We start from the raw sequence: 21043 nt of genomic DNA on the forward strand, positions 1-21043 counted from the left end.
GTCTACATAATACTCTTGATTAAAAGCTTTAGACAAATTTGTTTAACTGTGTGAGCATGAGATGAGAATGCAATATTTGCACACATGAAAGCTCTCTGGTTGTATTGACATTACACTTGATTACTTAATATATTATATATTTATTTCTCTCATTTCAGAACAATTCAGCAGTGGCTGGCTCGAGTGCAGTCCCTACTTTACTGTAATGAAAATGGTTTCTGGGGCACATTCTTGGAGAGTCAGCGTAGTTGTGTGTGCCATGGAGGTAGCATGCTGTGCCAGCGACCCATTCCCTGCATTATCGGTGGGAACCAAAGCTGTGCCATGTGCAGTATGGCTAACATCTCACTTTGTGGCTCATGTAACAAGGGTTATAAGTTATACAGAGGCCGATGTGAGGCACAGAATGTAGATTCAGAGCGTAGTGAGCAATTCATGAGTCTGGAGACTGAATTGGACTTCCAAGACCAGGAGCTCCGTTATCTTTTGCAGAAGATGGACTCCCGCCTTCATGTGCACACTACTTTCATTAGTAATGAGATCCGATTAGACACCTATTTTGATCCACGCTGGAGAAAAAGAATGTCGCTCACCCTCAAAAGCAACAAAAACCGAGTTGAGTTCCTCCACATGGTTATTGGAATGTCTATGCGTATTTGTCAGGCCCGGAACACCACTCTGGATCCTAGCTTCTTTGTGTATGTCAACCCATTTAGTGGAAGCCATTCAGAAGGGTGGAGCATGCCCTTTGGAGAACATGGTTACCCAAGATGGGAGAAGACACGTCTTCAAAACAGCCAGTGTTTTAATTGGACTCTCTTACTAGGCAACCGCTGGAAGACCTTTTTTGAGACTGTACACATTTACCTACGCAGTCGTACACGTCTACCTTCACTTCTGAGGAATGAGACGGGCCAAGGCCCTGTTGACCTGTCGGATCCTACAAAGCGGCAGTTCTATGTGAAAATATCCGAGGTCCAGTTGTATGGGTACAGCTTAAGATTTAACCCAGATCTTTTGCGTAGTGCAGTTCAACAAGTGAATCAATCTTACTCTCAAGGTGGGCAATTTTATTCTTCATCCTCTGTTATGTTGCTTATGTTGGACGTCCGGGAGCGAATCAACCGCTTAGCTCCTCCATCTGGACCAGGAAAACCACAACTGGACCTCTTCTCCTGTATGTTGAAGCATCGCTTGAAGTTGACCAATAGTGAAATCATACGGGTCAACCATGCGCTGGACTTGTACAACACTGAGATTCTGAAGCAAGCTGATCACATGACAGTCAAATTATGTTAACCCTCCCATGCCTTCCTCTGAGTCAGAACATTTATTTTGGAAATCCAGAGGTGAAAACTAATTAAATTGACTTTAATTATCTTAGAATCTACCTTATGACCTGACTATGATTATGCTGCAAAGTATAACAATGGAGTATATTTACATACTTCCTTTTAATATCTTTTTGTTTGGGGGGTCAGGCAAATTTTCAGAGACAAGAACCAGCCAGGGTCAATATTAGTAGTTTAAACCTTCATCAAGCGTTAAACACAACTAAATTCAGTGACACTATTTACCTTCGAACACTGATTAGGTTATTCTGCCACGCCCTTTTAAAAAAAATGTGTACAGGTAGATATATTCTAATATTGCTTGTTGCTGATGTCATTTAAGATATGCAATCTGCCAATTCAAACAACTCCTTATGGATGTTATGGTTATCTAATTGAGTATATGCTCAAATGTGAACTATACTAAACAAATATGTTGCTCTTATTCATCCTCAAATTATAGTCTGTTTTGCTCATTCCATTTAATGTGCAAAGGTGCAATTATCCAATTGCACTTGATTACTTACCTCGATTTAAGGTAAATATCTGTATTCCAGGTACTTCTTTTGCTGTGTTAAAGTTCCCGTTAATGGGGCATAGTCATTCTAGACGGGATGTAGTCATGTGACCGGCGGTCAGGAGACCGACGTTCACATAACCTCCCCCTACATCCCACCCCCACACCCATTCTAGACAACAACACTTTATTTTCCCCAAGTCCTAATACTTGTTGCAATGTTTGATTATATTGTAACTAACCCAAAATCTATAACTTGCTAGTCCGGATAGTGTTGTAACTTTAAAAACATTGCAAAATAAGGAAGACGTGACTGGAAACACATTAAGGAAGATGCATAGTTGCATAACATCATTTACTGAACTCAGCTGTGTCACGGCTGATATTTTAAAAGTAATTTGTCAAGCCAAAATTCATAGAGCTATCTAATCACTTTGCAGAATATATAATTTTATTGAAGCCTAATTATTTTACACCGACTTCAGAATTTTAACCTCAACATGATAATTGAGTGTACTTTATACAGATGATATCTTCATGTTAATCCCAATAATTACTTTTTTTGTAGTAGCCCAAATAAGACTCTTCATTAAGCGTTCAGACATTGTATCAGTCTTCCATCCTACAGGTTCACTGCATATGCCCTTGTGTAGCATTAACTCTGTGTAAAAAATGTTTTACTTCTGTACTGTTCAGTCATATCAAGTAAAACTTCAGTCTTAGTAATATCACTATCCATTGCTACATTATGCATATAAATAGATGGATAATCCCTGACCTTACAAGCAATAAGGCCCATTAGTTGCAAAGGCTTGTTGGTAACTGATGAACAGGGGAAGTGTTATTTTATGTTTTGGGACCAACTTGATGATTCCGGGACGTTTTCACCAATCATGATAATCATTATACAGTCATTCTTGCAGTAATTGTCAACAATTTAAAGTTAATGTGAGTAAAGCAGATACACCAGCATCTGTATTGTTGAAATAAAGTGGACAAAACTGGTTCATGCAGATAGACCATACAGTGTTTGGAAGTATGTAGTCATACTCTATGTTAGCATGCTCATTTTCAGGCGGTGCCAAATACGTACTGCTGTTCTAAAAGAGAGGCACAGTACCTATAATATTATAGACGTTTACAAAAATGCACAATCCTTTTCGCTACATAAGTGTTACGCATTGTGTCCCTTCGTTGACCTTTTTTATCTAGACTAATTCAGCTTAAGGACATTTGACATCTGACAAGCACTCCTCCAATCAATCCTCATGGCAGTAACCCATCAGTTCGGTCCACTAACCAAGCCTCGAACAAGTCTACCAACCCCATCACTCTATTCATGAAGTGGGTTTTCCCACACCAGAGTCAGACAATCACTGCCCTAGGAGGGGGACGATGTGAGAGAAGCACACAGCTGTGTTCAGAACACAGCAAGTAGGACTGGGGAGAGATGCTTCGAAAAATAAGTGACCTCCTGCATGAGCCTTGAAAATACCAGCAGTAAAGGGAGTCAACTGCCATATAAACAAACATTTGCCCCCCTACAAGGGAGAGAATCTTTTTTTTTTCCTGTATATTAAAACTTGTAATATGTAATATAAAATGATAATAATGATGTTAATTATAAACCAAAAAGGAGGATGACAAGCTACTCATTCTGCAAATGCCAGCATGTTCCTCCTTAATGATATAAAATATTGACACACCAAGCTGAGGTTTGACTATGCATGGGATGCAGTGGGTGGAAGTGTTGCATTTGGGCATTAGAGGCCTGATGCCATTTGGCGTATTGTAACTTGCTGTGTATATGCACAGAACAGTGGACACCAGCATGTGTGCTCTTGTGGAGTGGTGTGATTCTGCCATGTACATTTGCTTGTACTTGGATAGGCGGGATGGAAGGCAGTTTAACATAGGCAGATAACAGTAAGAACATTTTGCATAATTGCAAGGAATTGCAAACCAGGAATAAGATGCATTTACAACTGAGAGAGCTGTGTTACATGATATAGTCGTGGGTGGTGGCAAATAGTCAAAAACGATGATGACAGTGACCACAACTAGAGAACTGCTTGTGATTGGCTATCTGCGAATGCTGTGCTGAGGCTGATTAGTACATTTCTTCATAGCTTGGGCATTTTTTATGCATTTGTATGTGTGTTTAAGCAAAAGAAACCAACAAATTGAACACCAGAGGTATTAAGTTCAATTGATGCATAATAGCCTACAGATTTGTTGCACATAAAATTAATAATTTTAAACATGTATGCAAGTGAGACATGTCTGTGAGGTGTGTCTGTCATAAAGCAAGTGCACATGGTACAGTTACCGATATGCATACAGTTTGAGGCAGTTGACGCTGTGCATATGGTCACAATTGCAGCTTTTTTAGTGAATGCAGTATCGGTGCAGTACAGTGGCAGAACCCCCCTGCTGTATGGCAGCGCAGTGGCACATCAGGCCAGGGGAGAACAGAAACTGCTGTTGCACAGAAGTAGTCTCTCTGGATCCTCACCAACTCAACACACAGCAGCATGTGCTGCTCTTTCCCTGCCTGCTAGTGGAAGTGTTACAGGGTTGATCGCCCACATTGCCTGGATTCGTCCTTGGCGCAGTGGCAGAAAACTAAAGGGCGCAGAAAAGTGTAGGAGTCAACATATGCACACATGTACTGTATCACAATAGAGTACAGACATTACACAAATGGTTTCCCTGGGAATCTTTTTAGCTGAATGATCATAAACACTTTGGGGTATGTTTACTAAAGTTTCTAGCAACCACTCAGATTCTATCATTTTCTAGAATGAAATAGTGAAATTATAGCTCACACCAGATTGAGGGGGAACAGGAAAGGGGGGGTCTCCTGGGTGTTATATCAGCCAAACGTTGGATCATTTCAGGTAGAAGAAATATTCAAAACAGCGAGTAAAGTTTTCAGTTTTTTTAAACTAATTATTTTTTCCTTTTTTCTTTATTAAGCCCATCAAGCGGTTTCATGAAAATATCTACCTGATATTAAAGCTGTGGGAGGTAGCCGGTATTTTAGAGATTGTGTAGGCAGTGCTATTATAATAACAATGAAAGTGTACTGGGAATTTGAGAGCCACATCCATCCTTCGGAGGAACATACAGCCAATTAGTTGTCTGCTGGACTTTTTTTGCTGCAGCATACAGGCTAAATAACTGTGAAAGAGGAGTTTTCACAGAACCATTAGCTTCAAGGTATACATATTATTGGGTGAAAAACTCTAAAGAAAAATCAGAGAAATGGGAAGTAAAGCGACATTACTTTATATTACTGTTAATGACTGCTTCATCTTTTTCTTTTAGACATCAACACGTCCACTTGCTGATTGTTGGTTATCAATGTGCCTACTTTTAGGATTAGATTATTTAAATGAGATTTGAGGATTGAGATGTCATGCTTGAAGACGGTGTTTCTTGTTTAATGGGGTGGCCAATCATTTTAATAGGATGGGGTAAATTTACTAAGGTGGGAGATTTTTAGAACTGGTGATGTTGCCCATAGCAACCAATCAGATTATATCTATTATCTGCTAGAAGCAGCTAGATAAATGGTAAGTAGAATCTGGTTGGTTGCCATGGGCAACATCACCAGTTCTAAAAATCTCCCACCTTAGTGAATTTACCCCGATGTCTTTTGCACCTTTTTGGTTTATTTTACGTGGGAAAACACATTTCAGTCGGTGGAATAAATTAGGGCACACAAAAGTGACCTGTGTAATAAAGACAGTCCCAGGGATCCCTCTCTCTCATAACAAAGACATCATTTAAAATAAGAAAACATTATTTTATGAAGAAAAATGGTTCTACAAACTTAATAATTATTGTTATTATAGTGGCACCACATTACTCAGTGCTGCATAGAGAATATTTGTTAATTGAGTTACATCTGTCCGTGTCCCATTAGAGCTCACAATTCTCTACCATACACACTAGGTCAGGTGAAAATTAACCTACCAGCATAGTTTTGAACTGTGAGATGAGAATTAGAGAATTAAAACCATGCAAACATGACTAGTACGTGGAAACTCAATACAGAGAACCATAAATCAGGTCAAAGGTCATAAAGTAGCAATAAGCGTGACTTTGAAATGACTCCAACCAGACATTGAAACCCGCAGAGAAGACAATTCGTGACACTACAGAGAAGCTAAACATGTACTGTGATGGTTAATATACACCAAAGCTAAAGGGAAGTTATTTAAGCATATGGGATGTCTGCAGTGAAATGTAGCAGAAGTAAACCTCTTGTTTTATACACCACACTATTACAGTGTAAGGAAAGGTCCCAGGGCACATATTTTAGTAGAGCACACGTTGGTTTTCAGTTAAATTAGGATAGCTGCAGAACCATTTATGCCATTTTATAAATACTGTACCAATTAAACCACATTCATATTAAACAGCAAATAAAAAAAGTTTCATTAGTACAAAAAGAATTCTAATACTGGTTTTATTTAAAGAAATGTAATTTAACAATTACAAATCCAATTGGGAAGACTGAGTAACTTAAAACATATTTTGCACATGCCTCTCTAGTGGAAAAAAAGGCATCTCTGGAGAAAAAAACTAATTTCCCCCTCAAGTCCTAGTTCTGTAATGGTTTTGCAGGCGGTTGAGCAGGAGTTCAAAAGATTTTGTTTCATTTTGCTACAGCAAAATTATTTAGAATTAACATGGTAATACCAGTTTCAATCAGGACTGCTTTACCTTTAGTATCTTTATTTATATAATCTTTGAACCCCTATTTCAGTGTTTCCCAACCTCGGTCCTCAAGGCACACTAACAGTTCTGATTTTAGTGATCTCCAGGCTTGAACACAGTTCACTTAATTAGTATCTCGGTTATTTTGATTTAACCATCTGTGCTGAAGCCTGGATATCACTAAAACCTGCACTGTTGGTGTGCCTTGAGGACTGTGGTTGGGAATGCCTGCTCTATTTAATGCCACCTTAGATTGATATGCACCCAACAGACAATAATTGAAAAATATAAAAAAAAAGATGTATTTTGCGCAGCTTGCAGTGCTAGATTCCCTATGTGCCAAATCCCTGCCACAAGAGAACAGTAGAATATGCACCAGGTTAACACCAGGAGAAAACTGTAGTACACTGTATATGCTTGGTTTGGGATATGGTCATTAGGTCGACAGTCATTAAGTTGACCACTCTTGGTCAACATGCATTAAGTCGACATGGTCACTAGGTTGACATGGTCACTAGGTCAAAATGGAAAAAGGTCGACATGTGTTTTTCACATTTTCTTTTAATTTTTTGAACTTTTTCATACTTTACGATCCAAGTGGACTACGACTGGGAATAGTAACCTGTGCCGAGCACCTCGGTAGCAGAGCAAGGCACCTTGCCCGATGCATGGCTCGCTTCACATGCCATGCGAGGGGACACGGTGTACCAATTGGGGTTCCCCGTCACTTTACGAAGAAAGCAACACAAAAAAAGTAAAAAAACTCATGTTGACCTTTTTCCATGTCGACCTTGTTCATGTCAACCTAATGACTATGTCGACCTAGTGACCATGTTGACCCAATGCATGTCGACCAATAGTGGTCGACCTAATGACCCATACCCAGGGTTGGACTGGCCCACAGGGGAACAGGGGAAACCACCGGTGGGCCCCACTGCCTGTGGGCCCACCTCCTCCTGTTATTAATCTTCTACATTACCATGCATGCACAAGCAGTGTTTACTATAAATATATTTATCAAGGGACCCAGCCCATGCACTCTCTACTGGTTATCCGGGAATCTGTGGTGGTTTGCCACTCCTCCACTATTGCCTGGCCACACCCTTAAGCATGGGCCCCTACCACTGCATTTCCTCGGTAGGCCCTTCTTGCCCCAGTTCAACACTGCCCATACGCCTTGCTGTGGCTTTACAGTGCTAGGTAAAGTACACAATTCATGTACAATATAGCACTTAATTAAAGTATCATACACCTAAGCATGGGCATTTCTATAATGGGTGCAGGGTGTGCGGTGCATATGAATCCCTGGGTCCAGGGGTGCACACTTCGCACACCCTGCACACATAGCCTTTACTTACCTTCTCTGCCGACACCAGTGTAATCACTGGAAAAATGGTGCATGTGCGTGCAAGCACCCTCCTTTCTTATACCACCTGTTCTGGACAGTCTTATTGATAAATAATGATGTTGCATTTACCATGCACCATACAAGACAAGTATAGATACAAATATAAAATTAATGTAGTACTTGAGTTCAATGAAATACAAACAATGAGGTAAATTTACTAAGATGGAAGTTCTATTTAAGATGGGATGTTGCCCATAGCAACCAAGCAGATTCTACTTCTCATTTATCTAGCACCTTCTAGAAGATAATACCTAGAATCTGATTGGTTGCTGTGGGCAAAATCCCATCTTAAAAAGAACACCCAGCTTAGTAAATTTATCCCAATGTCTTCTTTAAAATGTCAAATAGGAATCTGTTTTTGTGCCATGGAGGTATTGCAAATATAAAATAAGTAAGGTGACTACTGTATATTTATGGCAATATATTGCATTAGTGCGAGTGAACAAAACTCAACAAATCAGAATTGGCTGCCAATCATCATCACTGCTTATTTTGCAGCTGCAAGTTGTACACCTCCTGTTAGGTGCATGTGGGTGTTCATTGTGGTCTGAATGGGAAGCATTTGGGAGAATGCACCCTTACAGTACTTGACTTGATCAGTGGCGCTAAGAGGGGGGGAGAATGTCTACCACTTACATGGGCTTGAGCTTGTTGGAGGGGCCTGGTGGGGACCCCCACACCGTAACATTTTGGAGAGGAGACTGCTGTGTTGCTGCATGCTGAGATGTGAAGTGATCTCTCTATTGCCCCCTCCCCCTTTGGAGACACTCGAATGCTGAGCGTACCTATTAACTTTTTTGGGAGGGGAGGAGCCATACCTCCCATTTTGGTCACGGACACAGTAACTTGACCCGATGAACCACTCGGGTCCTGGACTCGATTACACACCTCTGCTAACCTCCATTCCACCTCAAAGCATATGGAGGTATATAAGTAACATGTGTCCGAGTCTATGAATGGATGCATTAGAATTTTTCGTGCACATGCATGGGACAAAAAAAAATAATGCAATTTTCCACAATTGAAAAAAATAGCTTTCTGTTAGGTAAAGTCATAATGTAGGCAGAGAACTAAATACATTTCATTTATAAATAAAATATATTAAACTGATTTATTTAAATCATATTAAAAAGCTATGCTATGTATATATATGCCTTACCAATGACACAAATATGCACATGAACAACAATAATTTACAGGAAAATGTAGATGTATATTAGACAGAGGATCATAATATAATGATTATAAGTTTGTATTCATTTATTGTTTAAAGGAAAAGCTGAAGAGGGAAATCTTGAGCAGTGAATAAGAGTATAAATTATATGAATGTATATAGTTTTTCTGGTCAGTCAACAATATTAATTAAATTCCCAAAAATAGAGATTAGGACATCAGTTTCATATGTAGAAGTGACCCCTGAGAGTTCATAGTAATTCACAGGGCTCAGGAAGAAAAAGGCTATATTCTTTATATTCATTGTGGGGTCACACTTTTTAATTACTTTAAAATTTAACTTTTAAAATATATGTTAATATATATTATACAATAACCATTTACGGTTAAAAAATGTACAGTAGACTAACACTGGCACAAAGATTCATTAAAGGACCCAGTTATAGCAGGTGAAGTAATCAATTTGGTACATACAGTATAAGTGATGATTCACAATCAATACTATCACCACGGTTGGTGGTCAAGTTCCACATAAAATTATTTTTGGTCAAGAGAATCCAGTCCTGGTGACTGCCAATCAGTGCTGAAAGTAGGGTGGTACGGGTGGTATGGAGGACCATTTAGAAATACTGTATGGTGTACAGTACCACCAGCCCACCATCAGCGCCGCAGGGCACAGGGTCTCTGTCCGCAATGAGCATACAACCCCTGGTAACGAGCAAGAAACCCCTTACAATGAGCATGTAACACCTGGCAATGAGTAAGAAACCCCTGGCATCTAAGGCGGTAAGTCCTACTAGAGGCATTATGTGTGTAAGTGGCACTGCAGGGGATATTATGTGTGTATGCGACACTTGTAGGGCATTATGCATGTAAGTAGCAAATCAGGGGGCATTGTGTGTGTAAGCAGCACTACAGGGTGGCATTATGTGTGTCAGCAGCACTGCTGGGAGCATTTAGCAGTAAGTGGCACAACAGGGGGCATTATGCATGTAAGCGGCACTAAAATGCCATGGGGGGACGCAAAATGTGTAATTACCCCACTGCATGTATAGCGTTACCCAGAAGCGCTGGGAACGCTGGCGCCACCAGGAGAAGATGCAGAAAGCTGCATCTTTTGCCATGGAACCCCTGGCAGCAAGTAAATAGAAGACTTACTGTGAGGCATAATTTATAAGGGGCATTTTTGTGTGTGGGACATAAAATGGTGTCAGTGGCATAACTGTGTGTGGCATAATATGTAATAGGCATTACGGTGTGTGATATAATACGTAATAGGCATTACAGTGTGTGACAATGTATAATGGGCATTACAGTGTTTGGCATAATGTGTAATGGGCATTACGGTGTTTAGCATAATATGTAAGGGGTATTATGGTGAGTGGCATAATGTGGCCATGCCTGTATTGTCATGTAGCCACTCCCCTAGTTTCGTGTGACCACGTCCCTCATGACACATGACCATTTTTACTATCAGTACCACTGAGAAAAAAAATCTACTTGCACCACTGCTGCCATTCATAAAATATGTGGACAAACAGAAGCGCAACCCTGTCCACTACCACATACTTGAAACTAAGGATGACCAGTAAGCACAATTTTCTTAATTTAATAATTTTTCCTGAGTTTCTCAATAAGAATCTTGTGACCTAGAGGTGCCATGGAAACAACTCTGATACTCTAGGGCAGTGGATCCCAAACCCAAGAGTATCAGAATTGTTTAACGGCACCCCTATGCCAAAAGTTTATTTTATCCCTTTTACACCAAAGTCCGGGTCTGACCCGACACAGACCCCTTTCACCCAGCGGTACTGACCTGGGTTAGCGCCTGTTCTGCTGGTGCTTGGTAATTACATAATCCCCATGCTGTAAACGGGACGACCCGGAATACCTGTTTAAACTGCCTCTTTACCCTTGTCCTATTTTTTTTATCTTTTATACCCTTTTACAACTAAATCCCATGTCTGACCAGGGATTTTTAATGTGGTTCCAACCCAGGTCAGACACAGGACAGACTGTTTACACCACTGCATCAACCCGGGTTAATCCCAAATCGGGCCCGTCTAACCGCTCCAATGTGCAGTGTGTTTAATTTCTGCTGGCACTTGTCGAGGACATCATTCTCAAGCAACGGTGAACTGGCTCTCCCTATGCTTTTAACAGGTCACCCATTTACACTTCCAAGGTCCAACACTGTTCTCTACCTGTGATGGATTCCCAGGTCACTGGACCCGTGTTATTTTTTGTAGAACCTTTTCTACTGAGCATTGGACTGGGTTAACCCAGCAATAACCTGGGTTTTTGCAGCAGTGGAAAAGGGGTTTTATTAAGAAATTCTGTTTTTTTTTACATTATGTTGTGTTTACAGTATATGTCATCCCTAGGTTCAGTTATGTGGTGAGGGACAGGGTTTGCCTCTATTTGTCCGCATATTTTATGATTGGAAGCCAAAAACATTGGCTTTGCCTATTACACTGACCACAAATAAATTGAATTGGTTCTGGACCACCAACCCAGGGTACCCCTGCTTGCACCCAGTTTGGGAACCACTGCTCTAGGATGCTATGATTCAAAACAGTTTGGGAACCACTGTCGTACACTGAATCAGAATTAATGTTCAAACAGTTTAGAGTTATTAACTGACCTACATATTTAGTGTTTGTGTAAAGATACAGTAGGTACACGCTCTTCAGATCTACCTGCAGGTCAGATAAATAATCTGATCTTCTGTAGCAATTACCCAATCAGTGTGCACACTAAGCTATTTTTAGATCCATGTATTCTTTCTTAAATGGGATCTGTAGGTTGGCATCTAAAATTGTAAGCAGCTCATAAGATGTGACCTCCTATCCGACTGTTTGCAGGAGCATGTTAGGCCTTTTATCGGCTAATGTTCCAACAGTACTGTACATACACACCTATGCAATTATTGGCCGATCAGTTCGGGTAGGCAAGGAAGACATAACCTCACCTGTCATGCTCCAATATACCCCAGAGTTTTGACTATAAAAATGATTAGAATAATACAAGAAGATATTTCTAATTTCTAATCTTATAATTTTATCATTTTTGTATTATTCTAATAATTTCTGTAGTCAAAACATGCCATCATTTTCAGCAATCCACTTTGTATAATGCCCACAAGAACAATGGGGGTGATGGTATCGGGATACCGGCGCTTGGGACGCCAGTGGTCAGATGACCGACAGCAGCATTCGAATTAGCAAAATCCTGACACCTGCTAAGTAAATAATACCCTCCTCCTCTACCCCCCTAATCCTCCCTACCTGCAGCCTAACACTAACTCCCCCCATAGTGCCTAACCCTTAGCCTTCTTTTTAATGCCTAGCCCTCCCTCCCCACAGCTTAACACCAACCTCCCCTAGTCCCCTGCAGCTTAACCCTAACCCCACTCTAATGGCTAAATCTTTTCACCACCACCACCACCGTAGCCTAACTCTAACCCCACTCTAATGGCTAAATCTTTTCACCGCCACCACCGTAGCCTAACTCTAACCCCACTCTAATGGCTAAATCTTTTCACCGCCACCACCGTAGCCTAACTCTAACCCCACTCTAATGGCTAAATCTTTTCACCACCACCACCGTAGCCTAACCCTAACCCCACTCTAATGGCTAAATCTTTTCACCACCACCACCGTAGCCTAACCATAACCCTTCTTTTGGCACAGGACAGGTTCAGAAACCCAGTTCCTGATAATGTCATATTTAATGAGAGGTTCAGGAACTGAGTTCCTGCTACAAAACAGCACTGTGCACATCACTGCAAAGTGGTGTCTGAACTTGTCTCTTCTTATTTTTGACAAGGCAGAAAGAATAACCTTTGCAGAGCTTGAAGCAGTGATTTCTGTGGGGTGTTTCTTGCATGAAATGCAAATGTGGGTAGGGAATATGCTAGTTAATAATAACATTAGATATGACTCACAATTTAAATATTAACTTTGCTTCAATAGATCAGAATCATAAGTAGAAAAGTTTACACATTCAGATTCTTATAAAGTTTAGTATCACTCTGAGTTTGATGCCACTCACATACAAGGTAAGGCGGTTGATAGGTGTTTAACTATATTACCGACTGTAGGAAGCCTCTTAATTCCATTATGTGCCATGGAGCCCACAAAGTTATATCTATATTGTTTCTGGAAGTATGCACACCGGCAGGGTTTCACTGGCCCACAGGGTTATATGGGAAAACCTCTGGTGGGACCCACTGTCTGAGGGCCCACCCACTGCCTGCAGGCCCACCCACTCCTCTAGATATCAGGTTCCAGACTGTGCATGTTAATCATACATTATACATACTGTATGTTACGAATATGATATACTGCAAAGGACTATGATGGATTTTATACAGTGCATTGCTGTTATTAATCTAGTACATTATCATGCATGCACTAGCAGTATTTACAATATATATTTATCAAGAGGCCCAGACCATGCACTCTCTAATGGTTTGCCAAGACTCTGTGGTGGATGACCATACATCCTGTGGAGGCTGACCACTCACATAAGCATGGGCCCCTATCACTGTATTTTCCCCGGTTGTCCCTTCATGCCCCAGTCTGACCCTGTGTATCGGCATTAATTACACATTCAGCACACTACTCAAAGTTGCGTAGAGGGCTTTGGCAGTCAGCAGATTCTGATTTTGATTCTACAGCTCATCTTATTATTGATGTGATGATAACATTGTAGCATGGCAGAAGTTGTTTGTTTTTTCTGTCATAGGGGCATATGTAATATAGTCCCAGTTTGCCAGTGGTGCGGGATGCCAGCTGATCTCGGATGTTTTTTTAAAGGGGTAATCATTTACAAGGCAAAACCATGCCTTGTAAATGACTGCCACTTTAAAAAAAAGTCAGAGTTTGGCCAGCATCCCTCACCTACCGCAAACTTTGCCCCTATTACATATGCCCCATATTGGGCCTAATTCAGATCTGTTTGGTGACTAGCGTTTTTCACTGTGCAGCGATCAGGTAACTACTGCGCATGTGTATGCACCGCAATGCGCAGGCACGCCGTACGGTTACAAAGCGGATCGTTGGTGTGCACTGGTTCTAGCGAAGAAACCATTCGCTCAGCCGTTCGCAAGGAAGAGGGCGTTTGTGGGTGGCAACTGACCGTTTTCAGGGAGTGGTTGGAAAAACGCAGGCGTGTCAAAGCGTTTGCAGGGCGGGTGTCTGACGTCAATTCTGGGCTTCAATAGGCTGAAGTGATCACATCAGCTGAGTAAGGTCAGAGCTACTCAGAAACTGCACAAGCTGCTTTTGTACAGGGCGGCTGCACACGCGGTCGCTCCAGGGCCGTAACTACCTGTGTGCCAGGTGTGCCTGGCACACAGCACAGTTGCCATGAGGGCGCAACGGCCAGCGGCATGTAATGAGTCAAATTGACTCATTACATGCCGCCTCTGCTGTGTGCGCCATGCGCTGCGCTGTGGAGGAGAGAGCAGTGCCGGGCAGCGGAGAAGGAGGAGGAGGGAAGGGGACTGGAGCCGCAGCAGCACAATGTAATTGGTAGTAAGCGTCGCTGCAGCAGTTCCTTCTCCTTCCGTATTGGCTGCCCGGTGCTGCTGTGGATGCTGGGATGCGGTTACTTCATCCCAGCATCCACAGCAGCGCCGGGCAGCCAATACGGAAGGAGAGGGGACAGCTGCAGCGGCGCTTACTACCAATGAAATAGCGCTGCTGCTGTTCCAGTCCCCTCCCTCCTCCTCCTTCTCCCCTGCCTCCAGTGCTGCCAGCACGAGGAGCCTGATTGCCAGCGGGAGAGATGGTAAGTATCTCTCTCTCTCTCTCTGTCTCTCTCACTCTGTCTCTCTCTATCTTGTCTGCCGTTATGTGTAAAAAGGGGGACAGTGCCTGCAGCAATGTGTAAAAAGGGGGACTGGCTGCCGTTATGTGTAAAAAGGGGGACTGTGCCTGCCGCAATGTGTAAAAAGGGGGACTGGCTGCCGTTATGTGTAAAAAGGGGGACGCTGTCTGCCGCAATGTGTAAAAAGGGGGACTGGCTGCCGTTATGTGTAAAAAGGGGACGCTGTCTGCCGATAAATTTAAAAAGGGGACGCTGTCTACTGTAATGTGTAAAAAAGGGGACGCTGTCTGCCGTAATGTGTAAAAAGGGGACGCTGCCTGCCGCAATGTGTAAAAAGGGGGACTGGCTGCCGTTATGTGTAAAAAGGGGGACTTTGCCTGCCGCAATGTGTAAAAAGGGGGACTGGCTGCCGTTATGTGTAAAAAGGGGGACTGTGCCTGCCGCAATGTGTAAAAAGGGGGACTGGCTGCCGTTATGTGTAAAAAGGGGGACGCTGTCTGCCGCAATGTGTAAAAAGGGGGACTGGCTGCCGTTATGTGTAAAAAGGGGACGCTGTCTGCCGATAAGTGTAAAAAGGGGACGCTGTCTACTGTAATGTGTAAAAAAGGGGACGCTGTCTGCCGTAATGTGTAAAAAGGGGACGCTGCCTGCCGCAATGTGTAAAAAGGGGGACTGGCTGCCGTTATGTGTAAAAAGGGGGACTTTGCCTGCCGCAGTGTGTAAAAAGGGGGACTGGCTGCCGTTATGTGTAAAAAGGGGGACTGTGCCTGCCACAGTGTGTAAAAAGGGGGACTGGCTGCCGTTATGTGTAAAAAGGGGGACGCTGTCTGCCGCAATGTGTAAAAAGGGGGACTGGCTGCCGTTATGTGTAAAAAGGGGGACTGTGCTTGCCGCAATGTGTAAAAAGGGGGACTGGCTGCCGTTATGTGTAAACAGGGGGACTGTGCCTGCCGCAATGTGTAAAAAGGGGGACTGGCTGCCGTTATGTGTAAAAAGGGGGATACTGTCTGCCGCAATGTGTAAAAAGGGGGACTGTGCCTGCCGTAATGTGTAAAAAGGGGACGCTGCCTGCCATAATGTGTAAAAAGGGGGACTGTCTGCTGTAATGTGTAAAAAGGGGGACTGTCTGCTGTAATGTGTAAAAGGGGCTCTACCTGGTGTAGTGGCGCTACTGTGCAGCGTAATTTGAATAATGGAGACTACTGTGCACCGTAGTATGGATTTGTATTATTTTGTGGCCACGCCCCTTCCCCATGAAGCCACGCACCTATATATTTTTTGCGCACCTACGGCGCACACTGCCCCTATCTTGCATGGGGGGGCACCAATGCCGTTTCTTGCACACAGCGCTAAAATGCCTAGTTACGGCACTGGTTCGCACACTTGCAAAGCTAAAATACACTCCCCTATAGGCAGCGTCTATCTGTTCGCAGGGCTGCAAAAAATAGCTAGCGAGCGAAAAGATGTAAATTAGGCCCAATGTCTGAATGTATGAAGATTTCAGTAAAATTATTATTCCTGAACATCACTTTTCTCTCATTGCTTCTGACACCCTCACATGACTGGGGAATAAATTGTTTTATATAAACAGAAAAACAAATGACCATGTTTTCAACTGAATATTTTTTTTTTTTTTAACATACTTTTCTTATTAAGTATGCAAAAGGAGACTCATCAATTATGTACCAACCAAGTACAAGTTGGTTGATTGGTACTTTATTTCTCTCCAAGCATTCAATTTTGGGCTCCAATTTTAAAAACGGATGTGTTAAGGGCCCCATACACTAGAACGATAATGCCCGATTTCAGCCATTCGTGCGGATTATTTCTCTCCAACTATTCGATTTTGGGCTCCAATTTTTAAAACGGATGTGTTAAGGGCCCCATACACTAGAACGATAATGCCCGATTTCATCCAATTTCGGCCATTTGTGCGGATATATCGGATGAAATCGGGCATTTCGGATGTGTTTTACATCCGCTCCGCTCCGATGCGCATTCCCGTGAGCATCGGATCGGATCCCCTAGATTGAATGAGCTGCACTCGTGATATGTCGGACACCGCAGGCATAGCTGGCATCGCACAAGATACATTGTATGCAAAAGGACAGCATATGATATATCTTATGCGATCCTGCCCCCCGGGAAGCTGCTGGGGTGATCGTCTGCAACATGAGGGGCCGACATGTCGCAGTAGTGTATTGGGCCCTTTAGAACCAAGAAGAAAGGGAGACTGGTGAATGCAGTCCCTGTAACACACTCATGTACAAACTCGCTGGCTACCTACAGTATTTAGTAACAGTTGAACACATTTATCACAATATCAACCCTTGTTGAAAGAAATAAGAGATATCTATCTATCTATCTATCTATCTATCTATCTATCTATATAAATATATATATATATATATATATATATAGAATGAAGGAATGGACCGGCACTCGTACAAACATTACAATAGGCCCGGTGCCCTCCACAGCAATACAGCAGACACACATGAACAGAGAGGCGGCACTCACGGCTGGTTGTTTTCAAGGACAAAAAACGCCACACAAGAGGCTGGTTTCAACGTTTCAATTCAAGAGAATTTTCGTCAGGATCCTGACGAAAATTCTCTTGAATGAAACGTTGAAACCAGCCTCTTGTGTGGCGTTTTTTGTCCTTGAAAACAACCAGCCGTGAGTGCCGCCTCTCTGTTCATGTGTATATATATATATATATATATATATATATATATATATATATATCTAACAGTTGGTAGAAAGGAAAATGTGGCTTGCCCATGGCCACCAATCAGATTACTACTTCCTGGAGGACTGTTTGCAGCACCATTATTTATTTTTGGCACCAGTACTTATTAAAGAGTTAGAATGTGTACCATAAAAGATAATTAATAAAAGTTTACCGTCACTAATAATCACATATTAGCAGTATAAAGATCAGCACAGTCTTATTGCTAGAATAGAGTAAAAAATGATTTCTCCACCCTCAAGGTGTATTGGTCTATGCTTTATGTGCAGTGTTTGGCTTCATCGCTGGATCAATTGACTTGGTGTTTTGAGGATAAAGGGCTAAACTATACGGACATACATTATTTTGCAACCTAAATAACTATGTACAGTAACTATGTAACTTTACTGAGGTGAGAAAATAAATACACCTCCTGAAAAGTTTTGCCTTCTCATTTTTTTTTCAACCCAGGATGCTGGGTATATTGGTAAACAGCAGTAACAGGATATACAGGAACATAGTGGTAATGCAGGTGTTAACAACAGCATTATGGTGATATCAAACAACGGTAAATAGCAGTTATCTGGGTGTCTCACCTCAGGAGCTAAGTGCTGTGCATCTGCACAACACTGTATGACTCTACACAGTTAAGATGGCTGTAGTCTGCACATGTGCAGTAGCTCATCAGGTTGGAGGTAGCACCTCCCTGTAGAATCTGGGCCCTAGTGCCCAGCAAATATGCACAAAGAAGAGACAGTGCCAGAGTGCAGTGCTCTCTAACACAAGACATGTGTCTAGTGCAGACTCAGTAGAGAGCTTCCGGTCGCCCACTCCCCCTCACATATCTCGATGACTGCCAGCTACACAAAGCCGCCTGCAGGCAAATCAAGAAAGGGTGTAGGGCTAAATGGGAATACATAAATGTCATGTAGTATTGCCGGTTCAGAAATATACCAAAAACATTGCCCACGTCTCTGCTATCGACGATGGAGAAACATTGGTGGTAAACCATTGTCCATAAGTGCCAACTATCTTAGGTCATAATTAGGGGGGCTGATGTGATATGGGGGTAAGGGTGGGATAAAGGGTATGGCTGTGTTCTTTGTGGTTTAACTGTTTTGGTATATACAGTATCCACACACCAGAAAGGATATCCAACAAAACCATTTACGGCAATAGTGTAGTATTTTCTGAGATTTAGCCACAATAACACTAAACCATTAAATACAATTTCAATAAGCTCAACTGATATAAGTTGTCCTCCTGAACAAGTTGCTTCACCAGATCGGCTGCATCTCTTCCTGGACGTGAGCTCCCAGCTACTGTACTAGTTTCAAGGAGGATCCATCAAGCTTTACAGATACCATGAACAAGGAAACCACCCAGTGTGTTTCATTGCTGACTACTTCCTCAGGCACACTGTGATGTAAGTCCCTTGTCTGGATATTCGTTATTACTCAGGATGTCCGCCAGAATAATGGGTTCCTTACCATTAATAGTTCAGGTATCTGCAACTTGGCTGAATTGCTGTAATTTTTTTTACCTGTGACTATGATTTCAGTGTCTCTACTATTTATAATCTGTGCAGCCCCTGACCTGTGACTTTGACAATGTGTCCCAAAGACAACTGCAGTCTGAGCCGAAGAATCAGAGTTCACTTTGATGACCATTACTGTATCGTGAGTGTCCCTGATGGGAACCCCGGATCGGGTGGTATTCATGTGACCGGCGATACAACACCCCCTGGATCAGTGCCATGGTTCCCATAAGATTGAGCACCTCAAAGACCACTAGCAGTAGAATGAGTCCATATCTGGACAGCATGAACAGTATATTAACATCAGCAACTTACTATCAAAGCGTTTATAAGCATGGCCATTCACAATCAACGTCAATATACACGGCACACAATTTAGTGTACATGGAATAGTACAAATAAAGAATTATTTGCTCACAAAAAGGACCTAAACGTTTAAGTACAGTTCTGCAGAGATTTGAGTGTAGATACTGTAAGAACCTTCAGACTTCTGAACTCTGATTAAATAGACTGAATGTGGTATATTATGGCCACAAAATTCTGAAGCTGAAACTCAAAAGGATCTTGCAACAGGACAATAATCTTAAACACTCCACCTTCCTCTGAAGAACCCGCTATCAATCCACAATGGACTGTTTTTTATTTCATTCTCCATGGTACTTTTAACAGTGACTGTATTGTGACAGACCCAGAATGCCAACGCATTTTTGTCTACAGCTTCTTGGCATTTTGGCTGCGGCTTCTATGACTCAGCATTAGAGACACACTAAGGATAAAGCTATTTCACTTGAATGTGATGTTTTAAAACATTATTCTCAGTAGAATGATAAACCTGAAGATCTTCTAATATTCACATTCATGTAAATTACTGACAGTTACAGGTTTCTGCATACTGAATTATATTTTCATCCTCTGTTCTACGTATGTCTGTATATACAGTATGTCTGTCTTTGTGTGCCATGAGTCTGTGTTCCCTGTGTATAACTGTCTGTCTCAGTGTCCTGTTTGTGACATAACAGAGGTGGATGACACAGAGTGATAATTTCATATAATTTTTATCAATAATTTGAATAAAATACAAATACACATTAAGCACTTTCTCTTCTCATTTGAATATTTGAGTTTAAAGGTATATAAATTTAGGGTCAAACTTAATTTAAACTAGAGATGTGCGGCGGGCACTTTTCGTATTTTGTGTTTTGTATCTGGATCCCCACTCACGTTTTGGATCTGGATAAGATTTGCCAAAACCACCCTTTCGGGATTTGGTTTTGGATCTGGATGATTTTTTAATAAAACATAAAAGTAGTTAAAATCACAGAATTTTGGGGTAATTTTGTTCCTACTGTATTATTAACCTCAACATTCATTTCCATTCACTTCCAGTCTATTCTGAAAACCTCACGCCTCACAATCTTGTTGTTAGGCCTCAAAGTTGCACCGAGGTAGCTGTATGACTAAGCTAAGTGACGCAAATGTGCGGCACAAACACCTGGCCCATCTAGAAGTGGCACTGCAGTGGCAGACAGGATGGTATTTAAAAAAAAACTAGGCCCCAAACAGCACATCATGCAAACAAGTAAAAGAGGTGCAATGAGGTAGCTGTATGACTAAGCTAAGCGACACAAGTGTGCGGCACAAACACCTGGCCCATCCAGGAGTGGCACTGCAGTGGCAGACAGGATGGTATTTAAAAAAAAACTAGGCCCCAAACAGCACATCATGCAAAGAAGTAAAAGAGGTGCAATGAGGTAGCTGTATGACTAAGCTAAGAAACACAAGT

At 41.9% G+C, this 21043-nt stretch overlaps 1 protein-coding gene across 1 annotated transcript in view; it reads left to right on the plus strand.

Moving 5' to 3' along the window:
• Positions 1–3557, plus strand: part of BRINP1 (BMP/retinoic acid inducible neural specific 1) — a 375138-nt gene extending 371581 nt beyond the window's left edge. The window contains exon 8 of the mRNA XM_063936905.1: positions 159–3557. Within this exon, the coding sequence (XP_063792975.1) occupies positions 159–1299 (1141 nt within the window). The 3' untranslated portion in view covers positions 1300–3557. The remainder of the gene's footprint in view (positions 1–158) is intronic.
• The last annotated feature ends 17486 nt before the right edge of the window (positions 3558–21043 follow it).

The sequence above is a fragment of the Pseudophryne corroboree genome, chromosome 8 (assembly GCF_028390025.1).
Source record: "Pseudophryne corroboree isolate aPseCor3 chromosome 8, aPseCor3.hap2, whole genome shotgun sequence".
Lineage (NCBI taxonomy): Eukaryota > Metazoa > Chordata > Amphibia > Anura > Myobatrachidae > Pseudophryne > Pseudophryne corroboree.